General features: G+C 37.7%; 1 protein-coding gene across 3 annotated transcripts in view; it reads right to left on the bottom strand.

Moving 5' to 3' along the window:
* Positions 1 to 17,934, bottom strand: part of LOC133321167 (aminopeptidase N-like) — a 118,093-nt gene that overhangs the window by 8,613 nt on the left and 91,546 nt on the right. For all 3 annotated transcript variants that reach the window (XM_061530259.1, XM_061530260.1, XM_061530261.1), the window contains 2 exons: positions 17,014 to 17,182; positions 13,297 to 13,509 (listed from right to left, as the gene is read on the bottom strand). In XM_061530259.1, the coding sequence (XP_061386243.1) occupies positions 13,297 to 13,509; positions 17,014 to 17,182 (382 nt within the window). The remainder of the gene's footprint in view (positions 1 to 13,296; positions 13,510 to 17,013; positions 17,183 to 17,934) is intronic.

Below are 17,934 nucleotides of genomic sequence, written 5' to 3'. Positions count from 1 at the left end.
CTGAGGTATTTTTTTCTATAGAAATAAATCCGACCTCAGTTTCTGAGGTATTTTTTTCTATAGCAATAAATCCGACCTCAGTTTCTGAGGTATTTTTTTCTATAGAAAAAAATCCGACCTCAGTTTCTGAGGTATTTTTTTCTATAGAAATAAATCCGACCTCAGTTTCTGAGGTATTTTTTCTATAGAAATAAATCCGACCTCAGTTTCTGAGGTATTTTTTTCTATAGAAATAAATCCGACCTCAGTTTCTGAAATATTTTTTTCTATAGAAAAAAATCCGACCTCAGTTTCTGAGGTATTTTTTCTATAGAAATAAATCCGACCTCAGTTTCTGAGGTATTTTTTTCTATAGAAAAAAATCTGACCTCAGTTTCTGAGGTATTTTTTCTATAGAAAAAAATCCGACCTCAGTTTCTGAGGTATTTTTTCCATAGAAAAAAATCTGACCTCAGTATCTGAGGTATTGAGGTAGAAAAAAATCTGACCTCAGTATCTGAGGTATTGAGGTAGAAAAAAATCTGACCTCAGTTTCTAAGTATTTTTTTTAAATCTGTCTCTAGTTTCTAAGGTAAAAAAATCCACGCCTATTGGTGACCCTCAAAAATGTGTTTAAAAAAAGCCACGCCTATTGGTGACCCTTAAAATATGTTTAAAAACATCCACGCCTATTGGTGACCCTTAAAATATGTTTAAAAACATCCACGCCTATTGGTGACCCTTAAAAATATGTTTAAAAACATCCACGCCTATTGGTGACCCTTAAAAATATGGTTAAAAACATCCACGCCTATTGGTGACCCTCAAAAATATGTTTAAAAAATCCACGCCTATTGGTGACCCTTAAAAATATGGTTAAAAACATCCACGCCTATTGGTGACCCTCAAAAATATGTTTAAAAAAATCCACGCCTATTGGTGACCCTCAAAAAATATGTTTAAAAAATCCCCGCCTGTTGGTGACCCTCAAAAATATGTTTAAAAAAATCCACGCCTATTGGTGACCCTCAAAAATATTGGTAGTCCTCGAAAAAATATTTTTAAAAAATCCACGCCTTTTTAGAGGCTTGACAAAATAGGCTTAAAAGGTCCACACGCCTATATTGAGGCTTGAAAAAATCGGTCCTCCGCTCCTCAGAATATTTTCCCCTTGCATCTAAAAATGATCATTTCCTGATCTGTCACTCATCCATTTCCCCACCCACACTGTGGCCACACCAGCTGCATTTGCACAATATGACTTCGATTCGAAAAACAATTCCACAAAAATATTATTCAAACATGTTTTGGAATAGCATCATCATCATTCGATATTATTGAAAAATTCTACCGCTTAATATCAATAATCAACGCAAAAATGTATTCTGCAGACAGTTGAATAAATATTTGCTTTGCATTTTGCGGAATGAAAAACAAACTGCAAAAGTGGAAATACTAACAAATGAAGTGTTGTTGTTGTTGTTGCCGGTTTGGCATGGAAAAACAAATACTTCAATATTCGATTGGAAAAAAGCAAACAATAATAGTTCTATGGAAAATCTTTGAAATCCATATGGCAAAGACATTATCACGAGGTGGATGGTGTGAATGAGCGATTTATTTCCGGAATTGTGTTACCAAGGCGTTGGAAGAAAACAGAAAAAAACAATAATTAAAAAATTATTAAAAAACAAAATATTTTGTTAATTATGAATTAATTTGAGGAAATTCAAAATTATTGGGTGTGAAGAATATTATTCACAGCTGCAGAATTATGGTCTCAGGGCCAATGGGATTCTTTTTAAAATAATTTGTATGCTACACCATAAAAATTAATACAAATAATCGCTCATATATCTTTCATCGAACAGAAAAATCCGAAAATTCCCCCCACTGTAACCCTTTTGGCGAATAATTTTATTTTTAACATGTACAACGCATGTCATGTCCATCGAGAAGAATGCAAATGAATTCTATTTGACTTGAAAACAAAAGTGAATTTTGTTTGTAATTTTTTTTTTAATTCAAAATCTTTTCTATAGACGGGAAATATCTATTTTTGTTGTTGTCTATTTTTTTTTGATTTAGTGTTTTGTTTTGTAAAGTATTTGTTTTTGTTGTTGCTAATGTTCACAGGGAATACCGGAAATGTTACACGATTCGATGGTGGCGGTCATTGTAGTCCAATTAGAACATTCTTTGTTTGAAAAACGAATATTTTTGCCAAACTGTCAATCACCGCAGCGTGTTCGGTGTTTGGGGTCAAAATGGGGGAATTATAAATAAAATACAATTTTGAGGAATTTTTTCGATAGAAAAAAAACTAGACCTCGGTCAATATTTTTTAAAGTAGATTTTTACTTTACTACTTTGCTTAGTATCTATTCCCTACAGGCAGGGATGGTCCGAATGACGAATTTTTAGGTTTTCGACTGTCAAAAAGGTGTAAACGTCGAAAACGTCATATACCTGTATAAAATGTAATAAATGTAGAAAACGTCATTTATTCAAATATTATTATCATATGCCGTTATTTTCAAAAATACATATTATTTTTACATATATGTGTCAGTTTCTTACTAGAACTAATACAAAATTCTAAACTTTTTGGAGAAAATGTTTTTGAAATTTTATATGGATTTCAATAAAGCATACGTAATTTCCAAATTCATTAATGGAAATAGGTATATTGTCAAAAACCTAATGGTTTTGGGTGGGTTTCCGACGTTTCTGACGTATTTTCATCATTTATTTTTATTTATTTATTTTCATTTTCATCATCCATTCGCCCATAAAAAATATCAAAAAATGGGTTGATGCGTCGGGTTAGTTGCCCACACTCGGAAAACCCCACTTACTATGAAAAAGCAACGAAAAAGAAGGCTAAACCCCTCAATGTTGACGACCCCCGCAAACGTATAAAGGACTGAGGATTGAGTTCGCGGCAGCAAAAAGAAGGCAGTTAGCAGCACTAGATTCAAGCACCTCTATATACACAAGGCCACCTGGATTTCTCCTGATCAAGCAACGAGAGATCAAATTGACCATGTTGTGATAGACGGAAGACATTTGTCGATTCGGACCATTACCTTGTGGCAGCCAAGGTTCGCAATTAGATCACAAAGGTGCGATCTAATGTAACACGGAAACTCGACGTCGAAAAGCTCCAAACACAACAGGTAGCAGAGGCCTAATCCGCCCAATTTACCCACCTGCTTGACGAAAGCACTTCTTGTCCCGATAATAGTTAAGAAGCACAATGACAAAGAATTGCCCACTCCCTAACAACTGCAGCAAAAGCACTTGGGTACCAAAAACCACCATCAAGTAAACCATGGTACGATCAGGAGTGTCGTAATCCTACTGATGTGAAAAACGCAGCGTATAGGGAAACCCTGCAGACAATAGCAACACGTAATGCGATGGAGAATTATCGGAAGAAAAGGAGAGAGGAGAAACGTATTTTCAGAAAAAAAGAAAAAAAAACAAGAAAAACGTGAGCGTGAGCAAACCGAGATGTACAGGAGTCAGAATGAAGTCCGAAAATTTTACCAACGAGTAAAACACCAAACCGAAGGTTTTGGTGCAGGCACATCCTCCTGTAGAGATGAAGAAGGAAACCTGATGACAGATACAGACAGCGTGCTGAGGATCTGGAAGGAACATTTCGAAAAACTTCTGGTATGAAGCGATGATGGTATAGAGTGTATAACACCTAGCCAAGATGAGGTCAGAATATCAATCAATCGGCTGAAGAATAATAAAGCAGCAGGTGCCAATGGGTTACAAACCGAACTATTCAAGACTGGTGATCAGATGCTGGCCAGGAGCATGCACCAGCTGATTAGTATAATTTGGCTAGATGAATGCATGCACAATGATTGGAACCTCAGTATCCTGTGTCGCGTACACAAAAAAATAGACAAGACGATATGTGCCAACAATAGAGGGATACGTCTCCTTCGGAAAGGACCTCTCGGTCGTGTGACCTTTTTAACATCCTGCTGGAAAAGGTCATACGAGAGGCAAAGGTGAACAGAAATGACACTCTGTACATCAAACAACACATATTACTCGGCTACGCCGATGACATCGACATAGTGGGTCGAACATTGAGAGCGGGATGGGTGGGTTGAACAAATTGGGATGGAGTCTGCCAAAGTGGGTCTGGCATTAAACGGCGAGACAGTAGACTCGGACCAACTGTGGAACTTGAGAACTACAGCTTCGAGGTAGTCAAAGATTTTATATACCTTGGTACTGCCAAAAATAAAACGAATGACATCAGTTTTGAAATTTGGAGAAGGCCAACAGATGCTACTATAGTCTGAGTAAGCAACTCAAAAGCAAGGCCACCTCCCGCCAGACCAAACTCACACTCTACAAGATGCTGATACTACCCGTGCAAGCAAATGAGGCAGCTCTTGGAGTGTTTGGGAAAAAATTCTCCGAAAGATCTATGGGCCGATTTGCGTTGACGGTGAATATCGCCGTCGAATGAACCATGATCTGGACCAGCATTTCTCGGACAACAGCATTGTTAGACATATTGAGCTGCAGCGACTACGTGAGAATAGATCAAGATGCCCCAGGCCAAAAGGCATATAAAAGCGAACCAGCTGATGGTTCACGCAGATGGGGAAGGCCACGAATAAGATGGAAAGATCAAGTGGAAGACAACATTGCCGAATATGATCTTTCAAACTGGAAAAACTGCTCAAAAGACAGAGGCGCCTGGAATTTTTTTTAAGCTCGGCTTATGGAACGAAAATTCTGCCACAAGCCAGATAAGTATGTAAGTAAGATTTTGAAAAATATTTTTAGGGGACCACAAATAGGCGTGGATATTGAAAGATAATTTTTTGAAGGGCCACATATAGGCGCAGAAAAAATTACTTTTTTAGGTTGTGGTGTGGATTTTTTAAAAATATATTTTAAGATATTTTTCTATATGAAAAATACATCATTACCTAATGTTCTTCTATTCCAATGATGTCATTTATCTATTTATATTCAATAATATCAATTTTCCGATATAACAATTCAATCAAAGAACAATGCAAGTTTTTTCTGTAGATAACAATCGGGCGCCAGTCGCTAGTTTTTGATCTTAGCCAATTGACAGCTACACATGGTGTAAATAATAAAAAAAAAATTTCAAAATACTAACTTGATTTTCACACCACAACAAAAGAATTTTTAATTAAAAATACCAATAAATTAATTATTTAATATCGATTCTAAAAAAATAAATAAGTTGTCAAGTGTCAAATATTTATGTCCGCGCAAAACTTGACAATAGCTGTCAGAGGAAATTATTTCATTATTGTAATGCCGATGACAGTTTGCAGTTGGCATGAAGTCATTTAGCCATATTTAGATGCACGGAATCTAGTAATTAAGGGCTTGAAGATGCCAATTAGAATCAAATTAGAAAAACATAAGAGGGGGGAAATCTGTATGTCATGCCCCGCACCCCTGGTGACAAATACCTACCTATCTCTCTCTGTCCTGTCATTACGGCATATATGGCATCAACACTTAATAACATTGTTTATTATTTTAATTTACCTTCACATTTTCCATAATTTATGAATAATATTTACCCTAGATGGGGTGCCTCAGGCGGGTGCTCAATTGCGGGCTTAGGTGTTGCAAAACCAATTCCAAATTACAACTTGGCATGCATTGAGATCACCACCACCACCGACACCACCATTCACCATGGAACCAATGGATCGATCGCCGGATAGCAATGAATGTTGAGGTGGATTTTACAAAAACAAAACACGTTAATTTACAAGGAATTATTACAACAAAATATGAAATCGCATAACGTGACAGCGTGACGCTGGCCATGGTGGAATGATCATCGTCAAGTCGTCATGCCATTCCATTCGTCCGACCATCCATCATGCTAAGAATGTTATGGCTGGCAAGAAAAACGCTTTGCGAATTATTGTCATAGTTTTTCATTGTGGTTGTTGTTGTTGTCGAAGTGTGCACTCATCGAATTTGTGTGATTAGCTGATGTTGAATTGAATTAATTGACAATGATCACGTCATTCTTCAAAAAGCTTGCCAAAGAGTCATCATTGGCAGAGAAATGACGTTTACAGTTTGAAGAAATTAAATAATTTTTATTAGAAAAAGTAGAAGAAGAATTCAAACATTCTCTTTTGGAAAATTTAATGCGAGGGGACCATAACTCTATTTAACAAGAAATCCTCTCCCATTTGTAGACATTAAAAATATTTTTGAAACAGTAAGGAATGTAGTAAAGTCTGACTGGGACGACTTTATGATACCCTTCACCACTTTGGGTATATTGACATATATATCCTTACAAGTGCATGTCAATGTTGCCTCGAAGGAAAATACTCATATCTTTCTGCAACCTATCACAAATATAATTTCATTCGGGCATATTTAAAGTCGTCTGCGAACTTTGAATAATGATTTCTTTGTGTAAAATCGGACTAATAGATATGTATATGTGGGATCTCTATCATAATCTGGACCGATTTTTCCGAAACTTACCATACATCTGTCAGACTTAATTCAATACGCTATGCCAAATCGAAGGACATATAGGGACTTTGGTGCACAATTTACCTAAAATCGGGTGAAAATATATATGGGAGCTATATCGAAATCTGAGCCGATTTTCGCGAACCTTAACACACATCACTCTAGACTTAATGTAGTACGCTAAGCCAAATTTCGTGCAAATCGTAAGATATATAGGTACTTTGGTGCACCATTAACATAAAATCGGGCGAAAATATATATGGATGCCATATCTATTAATTCAGTACGCTATGCCAAATTTCGTGCAAATCGAAAGATATATAGGGACTTTAGTGAACCATTTACCTAAAATCGGGCGAAACTATATATGGGACCTATATCTAAATCTGAACCGATTTTCACGATTTCCATGAAACTTAGCTCACATGATTCTAGACTTATTTCAGTACGCTGTGCCAAATTTCGCACCATTTTCCTTAAATCGGACGAAAAATTTATATGGGAGCTAATCTAATTCTAAACCGATTTTAACGAATCTTAACACACACCATTCTAGACCTAATTCAGTACGCTATGCCAAATTTCGTGCAAATCGAAAGACATATAGGGACTTTGGTAAACCATTTACATTAATTCGGACGAAAATATATATGGGAACTCTATATAAAACTGAACCGATTGCCACCAAACTAAGCACACATCATTTTAGAATCAATTCAGTACGCTATGCCAAATTTCGTGCATATCGAATGATATATGGGGACTTTGGTGCCTCTTTTACCTTAAATCGGACGAAAATATATATGGGAGCTATATCTAAATCTGAACCGATTTTCCGGAAACTTACCACACACCATTCTAGACCTAACTTATTACGCTGTGCAAAATTTTGTTTCAATCGGAAAAATATTGGAAGTTTGGTGCACCATTTACCTAAAATCGGACGAAACTATATATGGGAGCTATATCTAAATCTGAACCGATTTTCTCCAATTTCAATAGGGTTCGTTCTTGGGCCAAATAAGTGACTTGTGCCAAATTTCATACAAATCGGACTATAAATGCGACCTGTACTTTGTTTACAATTTAACATTAACAGATGGACGGACGGACATGCATAAATCGTCTCAGAATGTGATTCCATGCATATTCTCAAAAGGAACCATGGGTCTATCTCGATTCCTTTTGCCTGTTACAAACATATGCACGAAGACATAATACCGTGTACCACAGTGTGGTGAAGGGTATAAAAATCCCCTTCAAAATCACCTTCCAAAAATATTTTTAAAAAATCCACGCATATTGCAGGACATAAGAACATATTAAAAAAAATATCCAATCCCTTCAACTTTGGTTTAGACCCCTCGTTCCCTTGTTTTTTGATCGATTATAACATTGGCATAATTTTTGTTTGCAACTCATCCATCCCGTCTTGTTTGACTTGAGGTAGTAGTACCCAGCTATTAAAACTTCGCCAGCCAACCAGCTAAGATATCTGTCTAACATACGTTCTAACATATTTGTTTAGCATTATCGTTGATGTTGATCATTATGTGAAAAGATAATTGAATGAGGGGTCCTCTATGGCTGGCTCATAATCATCACTCCGAAGAGTGGTGCTTCGGAATGGAACGCCACACTACATATCGTAGTATTGTGGTCTGATGAAGCCGCCATTGGCTTCTGTGGTACGCAGTTGGAATTTGCAATGTAATGGTTTGTTAAGCAAAAAAAAAAAAAAGTTCAACTGATTTTTTTTAAATGCTGGTGTTTTGTTGTTGTTATTGTGGCCTAGTACGAAGAAGAAGCATTCAACTTATTTCCTGGTTAGCCCACCAGAAAAATATCGCTAACAACACATCTGGCCTATGATGGTTGCATGTAATAGGCTGGTTGCCTAAATGGACTTTCTATCAACGCAGATATCTATTAACAGGGATCTCTGCATTGAGGAGAACTTGTTGACGTTCTATGGAATCCATACTCAGCCATACTTCATGATTATGTTTCGAGTTTTTTTTCGGTTAATTTGAGAGGTTCTAAAGAAATTTGCCGAAACAATGATTTGTTGTTGTCGTTCAATGATTTTTCTTCATTTTTGTTGTTTTTCGCATCTACGGGAAATTGATCTCCAATCTTAGGCTCATCATTGTTTAACTCGCTGTTTAACTTCGAACACGAAAAACGTGCCACACATGTCATAATTGTTTGCAACAGACACGCAACTCAAATATGTTAGATAGCTAGAGGCATACACATATGTGAGCATAACATCGGAAACAGTGGTTCACAGAAGGGCATGGATTTTTTATAAAAATATTTTTTTTGGAGGGTCTGCCAATAGGTCTGCCAAATTTTTTAAAGAAAACTTTTTGAGAAGCCCTCAACCAAGGCGTGGATTTTTTAAACAAGACTTTTTGAGAAGCCCTCAACCAAGGCGTGGATTTTTTAAACAAGACTTTTTGAGAAGCCCTCAACCAAGGCGTGGATTTTTAAAGAAGACTTTTTGAGAAGCCCTCAACCAAGGCGTGGATTTTTTAAAGAAGACTTTTTGAGAAGCCCTAAACCAAGGCGTGAATTTTTTAAACAAGACTTTTTGAGAAGCCCTCAACCAAGGCGTGGATTTTTTAAAGAAGACTTTTTGAGAAGCCCTCAACCAAGGCGTGGATTTTTTAAACAAGACTTTTTGAGAAGCCCTCAACCAAGGCGTGGATTTTTTAAACAAGACTTTTTGAGAAGCCCTCAACCAAGGCGTGGATTTTTAAAGAAGACTTTTTGAGAAGCCCTCAACCAAGGCGTGGATTTTTTAAAGAAGACTTTTTGAGAAGCCCTCAACCAAGGCGTGAATTTTTTAAACAAGACTTTTTGAGAAGCCCTCAACCAAGGCGTGGATTTTTTAAACAAGACTTTTTGAGAAGCCCTCAACCAAGGCGTGGATTTTTTAAACAACACTTTTTGAGAAGCCCTCAACCAAGGCGTGGATTTTTTAAACAAGACTTTTTGAGAAGCCCTCAACCAAGGCGTGGATTTTTTAAAGAAGACTTTTTGAGAAGCCCTCAACCACGGCGTGGATTTTTTAAAGAAGACTTTTTGAGAAGCCCTCAACCACGGCGTGGATTTTTTAAAGAAGACTTTTTGAGAAGCCCTCAACCACGACGTGGATTTTTTAAAGAAGACTTTTTGAGAAGCCCTCAACCACGACGTGGATTTTTTAAAGAAGACTTTTTGAGAAGCCCTCAACCTATACAAGGCGTGGATTTTTTAAAGAAGACTTTTTGAGAAGCCCTCAACCTATACAAGGCGTGGATTTTTTAAAGAAGACTTTTTGAGAAGCCCTCAACCTATCCAAGGCGTGGATTTTTTAAAGAAGACTTTTTGAGAAGCCCTCAACCTATACAAGGCGTGGATTTTTTAAAGAAGACTTTTTGAGAAGCCCTCAACCTATACAAGGCGTGGATTTTTTAAAGAAGACTTTTTGAGAAGCCCTCAACCTATCCAAGGCGTGGATTTTTTAAAGAAGACTTTTTGAGAAGCCCTCAACCTATCCAAGGCGTGGATTTTTTAAAGAAGACTTTTTCAGAACCTATCCAAGGCGTGGATTTTTTAAAGAAGACTTTTTCAGAACCTATCCAAGGCGTGGATTTTTTAAAGAAGACTTTTTCAGAACCTATCCAAGGCGTGGATTTTTTAAAGAAGACTTTTTCAGAACCTATCCAAGGCGTGGATTTTTTAAAGAAGACTTTTTCAGAACCTATCCAAGGCGTGGATTTTTTAAAGAAGACTTTTTCAGAACCTATCCAAGGCGTGGATTTTTTAAAGAAGACTTTTTCAGAACCTATCCAAGGCGTGGATTTTTTAAAGAAGACTTTTTCAGAACCTATCCAAGGCGTGGATTTTTTAAAGAAGACTTTTTCAGAACCTATCCAAGGCGTGGATTTTTTAAAGAAGACTTTTTCAGAACCTATCCAAGGCGTGGATTTTTTAAAGAAGACTTTTTCAGAACCTATCCAAGGCGTGGATTTTTTAAAGAAGACTTTTTGAGAAGCACTCAACCAAGCCGGATTTACGATTTTTTAAAGAAGACTTTTTAAGAAGCCCTCAACCAAGGCGTGGATTTTTTATAGGAGACTTTTTGAGAAGCCCTCAACCAAGGCGTGGATTTTTTAAAGAAGACTTTTTGAGAAGCCCTCAACCACGGCGTGGATTTTTTAAAGAAGACTTTTTGAGAAGCCCTCAACCACGACGTGGATTTTTTAAAGAAGACTTTTTGAGAAGCCCTCAACCACGACGTGGATTTTTTAAAGAAGACTTTTTGAGAAGCCCTCAACCTATACAAGGCGTGGATTTTTTAAAGAAGACTTTTTGAGAAGCCCTCAACCTATACAAGGCGTGGATTTTTTAAAGAAGACTTTTTGAGAAGCCCTCAACCTATCCAAGGCGTGGATTTTTTAAAGAAGACTTTTTGAGAAGCCCTCAACCTATACAAGGCGTGGATTTTTTAAAGAAGACTTTTTGAGAAGCCCTCAACCTATACAAGGCGTGGATTTTTTAAAGAAGACTTTTTGAGAAGCCCTCAACCTATCCAAGGCGTGGATTTTTTAAAGAAGACTTTTTGAGAAGCCCTCAACCTATCCAAGGCGTGGATTTTTTAAAGAAGACTTTTTCAGAACCTATCCAAGGCGTGGATTTTTTAAAGAAGACTTTTTCAGAACCTATCCAAGGCGTGGATTTTTTAAAGAAGACTTTTTCAGAACCTATCCAAGGCGTGGATTTTTTAAAGAAGACTTTTTCAGAACCTATCCAAGGCGTGGATTTTTTAAAGAAGACTTTTTCAGAACCTATCCAAGGCGTGGATTTTTTAAAGAAGACTTTTTCAGAACCTATCCAAGGCGTGGATTTTTTAAAGAAGACTTTTTCAGAACCTATCCAAGGCGTGGATTTTTTAAAGAAGACTTTTTGAGAAGCACTCAACCAAGCCGGATTTACGATTTTTTAAAGAAGACTTTTTAAGAAGCCCTCAACCAAGGCGTGGATTTTTTATAGGAGACTTTTTGAGAAGCCCTCAACCAAGGCGTGGATTTTTTAAAGAAGACTTTTTGAGAAGCCCTCAACCAAGGCGTGGATTTTTTATAGGAGACTTTTTGAGAAGCCCTCAACCAAGGCGTGGATTTTTTAAAGAAGACTTTTTGAGAAGCCCTCAACCAAGGCGTGGATTTTTTATAGGAGACTTTTTGAGAAGCCCTCAACCAAGGCGTGGATTTTTTAAAGAAGACTTTTTGAGAAGCCCTCAACCAAGGCTTGGATTTTTTAAAGAACAATTTTTCAAGAGCTGAACAAGGCCTGGATTTTTTAAAGAACAATTTTTCAATGGCTGAACAAGGCCTGGATTTTTTAAAGAACAATTTTTCAAGGGCTGAGCAAGGCCTGGATTTTTTTAAAGAATATTTTTTAAGAGCTGAACAAGGTCGGGATTTTTTAAAGAACAATTTTTCAAGGGCTGAACAATGCCTCGATTTTTTTAAAGAAAATTTTTTAAGAGCTGAACAAGGCCTCGATTTTTTAAAGAACAATTTTTCAATGGCTGAACAAGGCCTGGATTTTTTAAAGAACAAATTTTCGAGGGCTGAACAAAGCCTGGATTTTTTAAAGAACAATTTTTCAAGGGCTGAACAAGGCCTGGATTTTTTAAAGAACAATTTTTCAAGGGCTGAACAAGGCCTTGATTTTTAAATATTTGTGGGTGGCCCACTGTCTTCAGAATATCCGTGGGTGTGTTTATGTGTGATTGTTTTCCTTCTATTATTATTCCGCAAAGAATGAAGACCTTTTGTCCGAACGTACATACCACCCATTACATTCCGAACTAATGTAAAAACACGCACATTTCATAAAAAAATCAACAAAATTAGCGCAAAACGTTTTATTAGCGCCGCTTTACACCAAAGCTATCGGCCTGGTCTTCACTTCTAAATGCAATGGCATTCATTTGCAGCTTAAAAAAACAGCTGTGGCATGCTGCCAATAATGTGTGTCAGCAGCAACACAATGTGGCAGACGGTCGGACAAACTAAACTTCACTAAATTGCGAACATTGGCGGCAACATCTTGAAGTCTCTCACATGTACGGCAATTCGATTTGAAAACAGTAATTTGTTGGTTGTACACCCTCGCACTTTTGGTGCGCTGCTAAGTGGAGGGTAACAAGTTGTTGAAAGCGAAGTTCTGCATAGAGGTGCAACAGAATTTTGTAGAAAGAAAACGTTGCGTTTCATGTGACAATTCTGGGTTACATGTGTAATTCCGAAATTAACAACTTAATTATGGGTGACTTCTAATGGCAGCCTATTAGAATAGGTAAGGGGGTCTTTAGTGATGTAATTCGAATGGTAATTCCGGTCTTTATGATCTAAATTTTTTCACACACAAAAGGAGACACTCAAGAAAATTGTTTTGGTTTTCGAGGTAGGGTATCTCCCCCAGACCACAAAATAGACAAAACACATGTTCCGAATGGTTCTCCTTTCCGTTTCGACATGAACTTGATTGTAAAACCAGCAACACCATCACCCAGGTCCATAACCAAAATGACCGGGTGACCATACTGAAGCCTAGTGACAGGAAACATTCCTTTTTTATGCCTTAGACTGTTTGTCACACTCGTCCAAATGAGGTTAATAAAATCCGACCAATAAAAAAACCGCAAATATTTCCACAAAAACATTTTTTACGAGAAACGGAAAGTTCTTAAAAAAATAATAATTGGCATTGTTGTTATTTTTTACTTACTTGTAGTGCAGCGGCAACCAGCCATCGTACAATTGTAGCTGGCGATCGGGGAATTTGTCTTTCGCCTCACCGAATATATCATTGTCCGGCGGTATATCACCGACAGGCGCCACCTCGTCATTGTTGTATTTGGATTTTGGCAGTGGCATACCCAGCATGCTGGCTGTGGCTAGGTGATTGTCAGCGGCCACTGGACTGTGACCATTTGTGCAGCTGGAAGAGAGAAACAAAAAATGAAGGACAAGTGAGAAAAGAACAAATATTAAAAAACAGATTTTTTTAAATATTTTCTATGCCTATTTATATGCGTGGATATTTTAAAAATATTTTTCTATCTCCATTAATAGGCGTGATTTTTTTAAAAGTTTTTTCCATACCTATTTAAGGGGTGGCGTAGGGGATGATAGATACCAAGCAACGGCTCTGATTGGCTTTAACATGGCGAAGTCCAGACTTATCTTGGTCCCTCTTTCATCTCAATTGTGGACACTGACCTCCCCGTGGTGCCACCTGGGGTAGTTATTTTCATCATCCGTTGAAATAGTGAGCTAATATGTGCCGCGAGCTTACCCATAAGAACTATAAATAAAAAAAATGGGCTGAGGCATCGGGTTAGTTGCACACACTCGGAAAACCGAACCTACTATGAAAAAGCAAAGAAAAAGAAAACCAAACCCCCCTAATGTTGACCACCCCCGCAAACGTATAAAGGACCACGATCTGCGAATCTGCACTTGGAATGTGCGCACGTTGTACAGAACAGGCGCAGTGTTCGATTTGGTGGATGTACTCATGAAGTACAAAGCCGATATTATTGCCATACAGGAAATGCGAGGGAAAGGGAATGGCGTAAGTAAAAACGATGATTACGCCCTGTATTATAGCTGCCATGAAACGAGACGTGAATTTGGCTGCGGATTTATGGTTAACAGGTGAATAAAAGACCTCGTCTCCAGATTCACTGCAGTAGATGAGCGAATTGCTATAATCCGTATAAAAGCGAAGTTCTTCTACAAAAATCTCAGATGAGCAAACCAAAGTCACATTTTACGAATACCTAGAAACAGCATATGACCGCTGCCCTGGCCATGCCATTAAAATTCTGCTAGGAGATTTTAATGCAAAAATCGGAAGGGAAAATATCTTTGGCCCCACTATCGGAAAATTCAGCCATCATGAAGAAACATCCGACAACGGCATGAGGTTGATTGACTTCGCGGCAGCAAAATACATGGTATTTAGCAGCACCAGATTCAAGCATATCGATATACAGAAGGCCACCTGGATTTCCCCTGATCAAGCAACGAGACGGAAGGCATTCATTCATGCCTTCCGTCATTCATCCAGTGTTTTAGACGTCCGTTCGATCCGAGGAGCGAATATCGATTCGGACCATTACCTTGTGGCAGCCATGGTCGCACCCGTCTTAACGTAGCAGCAAAGGTGCGATCTAATGTAACACGGAAATTTGACGTCGAAAAGATGTAAACACAACAGATAGCTGAAGCCTACTCCGCTCAATTTACCCAACTGCTTGACGAAAACACCCCTTGTCCCGATAATAATATAGAATTCAGCAAAAGCAACACTTGGGTACCAAAGACCACCATCAAGAAATCCGTAGTACGATCAGGAGTGTCGTAATGATACTGATATGAAAACGCAGGACAGTAGCAACACGTAATGCGATGGAGAACTATCGGAGAAGGAGAGATGAGAAACGTATTTTCAGGAGAAAGAACAAGAAAAACGTAAGCGTGAGCACATCGAGATGTACAGGAGTCAAAATGAAGTCCGAAAATTCTACCAACGGGTAAAACACCAAACCGAAGGCTTTGGTGCAGGCCCATCCTCCTGCAGAGATGAAGAAGGAAACCTAGTGACAGATACAGATAGCGTGCTGAGGATCTGAAAAACTTCTGGTATAAAAATAGTGGCGGTGAAGAGGATACCCCAGAACCAATAATAGATGACGGTATAGAGTGTGTACCACCTAGCCAAGATGAAGTCAGAATAGCAATCAATCGGCTGAAGAATAATAAAGCAGCAGGTAAGCAAGCCCAACTATTCAAGACTAGTGGCCAGATGCTGAAAAGGAGCATTCACCAGCTGATTAGTACAATTTGGTTAGAGGAATGCATGTTCAATTATTGGAACCTCAGCATTCTCTGTCAAGGGAACAAAAAAGGGGACAAGACGATATGTGCCAACTATAGAGAAATAAGTCTTCCCATCGCATATAAAGTGCTATCTAGTGTGCTGTGTGAACGACTGAAGCCAATGGTCAATGACATCTTCAGACCTGGCAAATCCACCATTGACCAGATTTTCACTCTGCGCTAAATCCTGGAAAAGACCCGCGAAAAACACATCGACTTATTTCACCTATTCGTCGACTATAAAGTCGCATTCGATAGCCCTATCAGTTCAGAGGTGCATAAAGCCATGTGTGCGTTTGGCATTCCTGGATAATGAATTCGGCTATGCAGGATAACTTTAACAGGCATAAGATCAGCAGTCAGAACGGACCTCTTGGAGCCCTTTAATACCGAACGAGGTTTCAGATAAGGTGATAGTTTGTCGTGCGATCTTTTTAACATTCTGCAGGAAAAGGTCCTACGAGAATCAAAGGTTTTCTGTTCACCTTTGATTCTCGTATGACACTCTGAACACCAAACAACATATGTTACTCGCCTACGCCGATGACATCGATATAATGGGTCGAACATTGAGAGCGGTAACAGCCATTTTTTAAAAAAATTGAGAAGGAATCTGCCAAATTGGGTCTGGCAGTAAACGGCGAGAAGACCAAGCTGATTGTATCAACGCGCAAGACGTCCAGTAGACTCGGACCAACTGTGGAACTTGAGAACTACAGCTTTGAGGTGGTCAAAGATTTTATATACCTTGGTACCGCCATAAACAAAACGAATGACATCAGTTTTGAAATTCGGAGAAGGATAGTGATGGCCAACAGATGCTACTATGGTCTGAGCAAACAACTCAAAAGCAAGGCCACCTCCCGCCAGACCAAACTCACACTCTACAAGACGCCGATATTACCCGTACTGTTATGTGGATCTGAAGCATGGGTACTTGCGCAAGCAGATGAGGCAGCTCTTGGAGTGTTTGAGAGAAAAATTCTCCGAAAGATCTATGGGCCGATCTGCGTTGACGTTGACTATCGCCGTCGAATGAACCATGAGTACCAGCTATTCTCGGACATCGACATTATTAAACGTATTGAGCTGCAGCGACTACGTTGGCTAGGTCATGTTGTGATAATGGATGAAGATGCCCCAGCCCAGAAGGCATATAAAAGCGAACCAGTTGATGGTTCACGCGGAAGGGGAAGGCCGCTAAGTGGAAGACAACATTGCCGAATATGGTCTTTCAAATTGGAAAAACTGTGCAAAAGAACACCGCGCCTGGAAATCTTTTTTAAACTCCGCTTATGGAACGAAAGTTCTGTCACAAGCCGGCTAAGTAAGTACGTAAGTATTTATAGGCGTGGATTTGCCAAAAATATTTTCAATAGGCTGGTATTATTTTAATTACTTTGATGAGGAACCACAATGAGGCGTGGATTTTTTAATTTTTTTTTTAATGGAACATCAATAGGCTTGGATTTTTTAAAATGTTTTTTGAGGCTCCACTAACAGCCTTGAATTTCTTAAAATATTTTTTTATTTAATTTTATTTTTTTTTTAAACTTACCCCGTCGTCATTGTTGTCGCCGTTATAAAATATGTTATGCCCACACTAAAGATGAGTATCAATAAGGCAATAATAAACGAGCATACGGCACACATTTTCGATACAAATATACCCGATGGCCGGCCATTGAAGACATATTTTTGGCCATTTTTTGTTTTCAGTTGCCCTCCTGAAAATAAACAGAAAAAAAACAAAATTTTTTATGAGAAACAGAAAATTTTTTTAAAACAAATGTGATTTTGGTCAATTGAAAACTCATAATTCATAATTTAAATCAATTGTGACGATGTCATAGCTGTTTACAGTTTTGAGTTGAATTTTATGATTTTGCCATTTATTTAATATTTTTATGACCAACATTCTGCATGTTGTTTTTGCATTATTCTCGATGGCGTCAAGTGGTCAGAGTAACTCTATTTAATTTAGTTGTTGTTGTTTTTTTGAGAGTGAAGTTTTATTAGAAATTTATAGGCTTGTCTTAGCGTGTGAACCCATAATTTAGTAGTTTTTATTTGAGAATATCATTGTCTGCTTGTTTCAATCAGAAAGCCCATCTAAACTAGAAATAAAATTTTATAAACCAAGAGAAATGCATTTTTTAATTGAGTGCAGCGATAAAAAATACATTTTAATTGTTTTAAGACTTTCAAGTTTGAATTTCTTGGAATTTGTAAGATAAATTAGAAACTTAAAATGTTACTTAAGAAAGTTATAAAAAATAATTAAATTTCAAAAACATCCAAAATGGATTTCAAAAACTGAAAAAATATTTTTTTTTAAAAATTGTTGATGGCCTCTCAAAAAAATATTTTTTAAAAAATCCACGCCTATAGGCAGGAATTCTATTTTTTAATCCACGCCTATAAATAGACTTCGAAAAATATTTTTTAAAATTCCACGCCTATAAAAAATCCTCTAAAA

The sequence above is a fragment of the Musca vetustissima genome, unplaced genomic scaffold, assembly GCF_032173495.1.
Source record: "Musca vetustissima isolate MV318-11 ecotype Yass unplaced genomic scaffold, APGP_CSIRO_Mvet_v1 utg13025, whole genome shotgun sequence".
Taxonomy (NCBI): domain Eukaryota; kingdom Metazoa; phylum Arthropoda; class Insecta; order Diptera; family Muscidae; genus Musca; species Musca vetustissima.
This window is presented reverse-complemented; position numbering and strand designations above follow the sequence as displayed.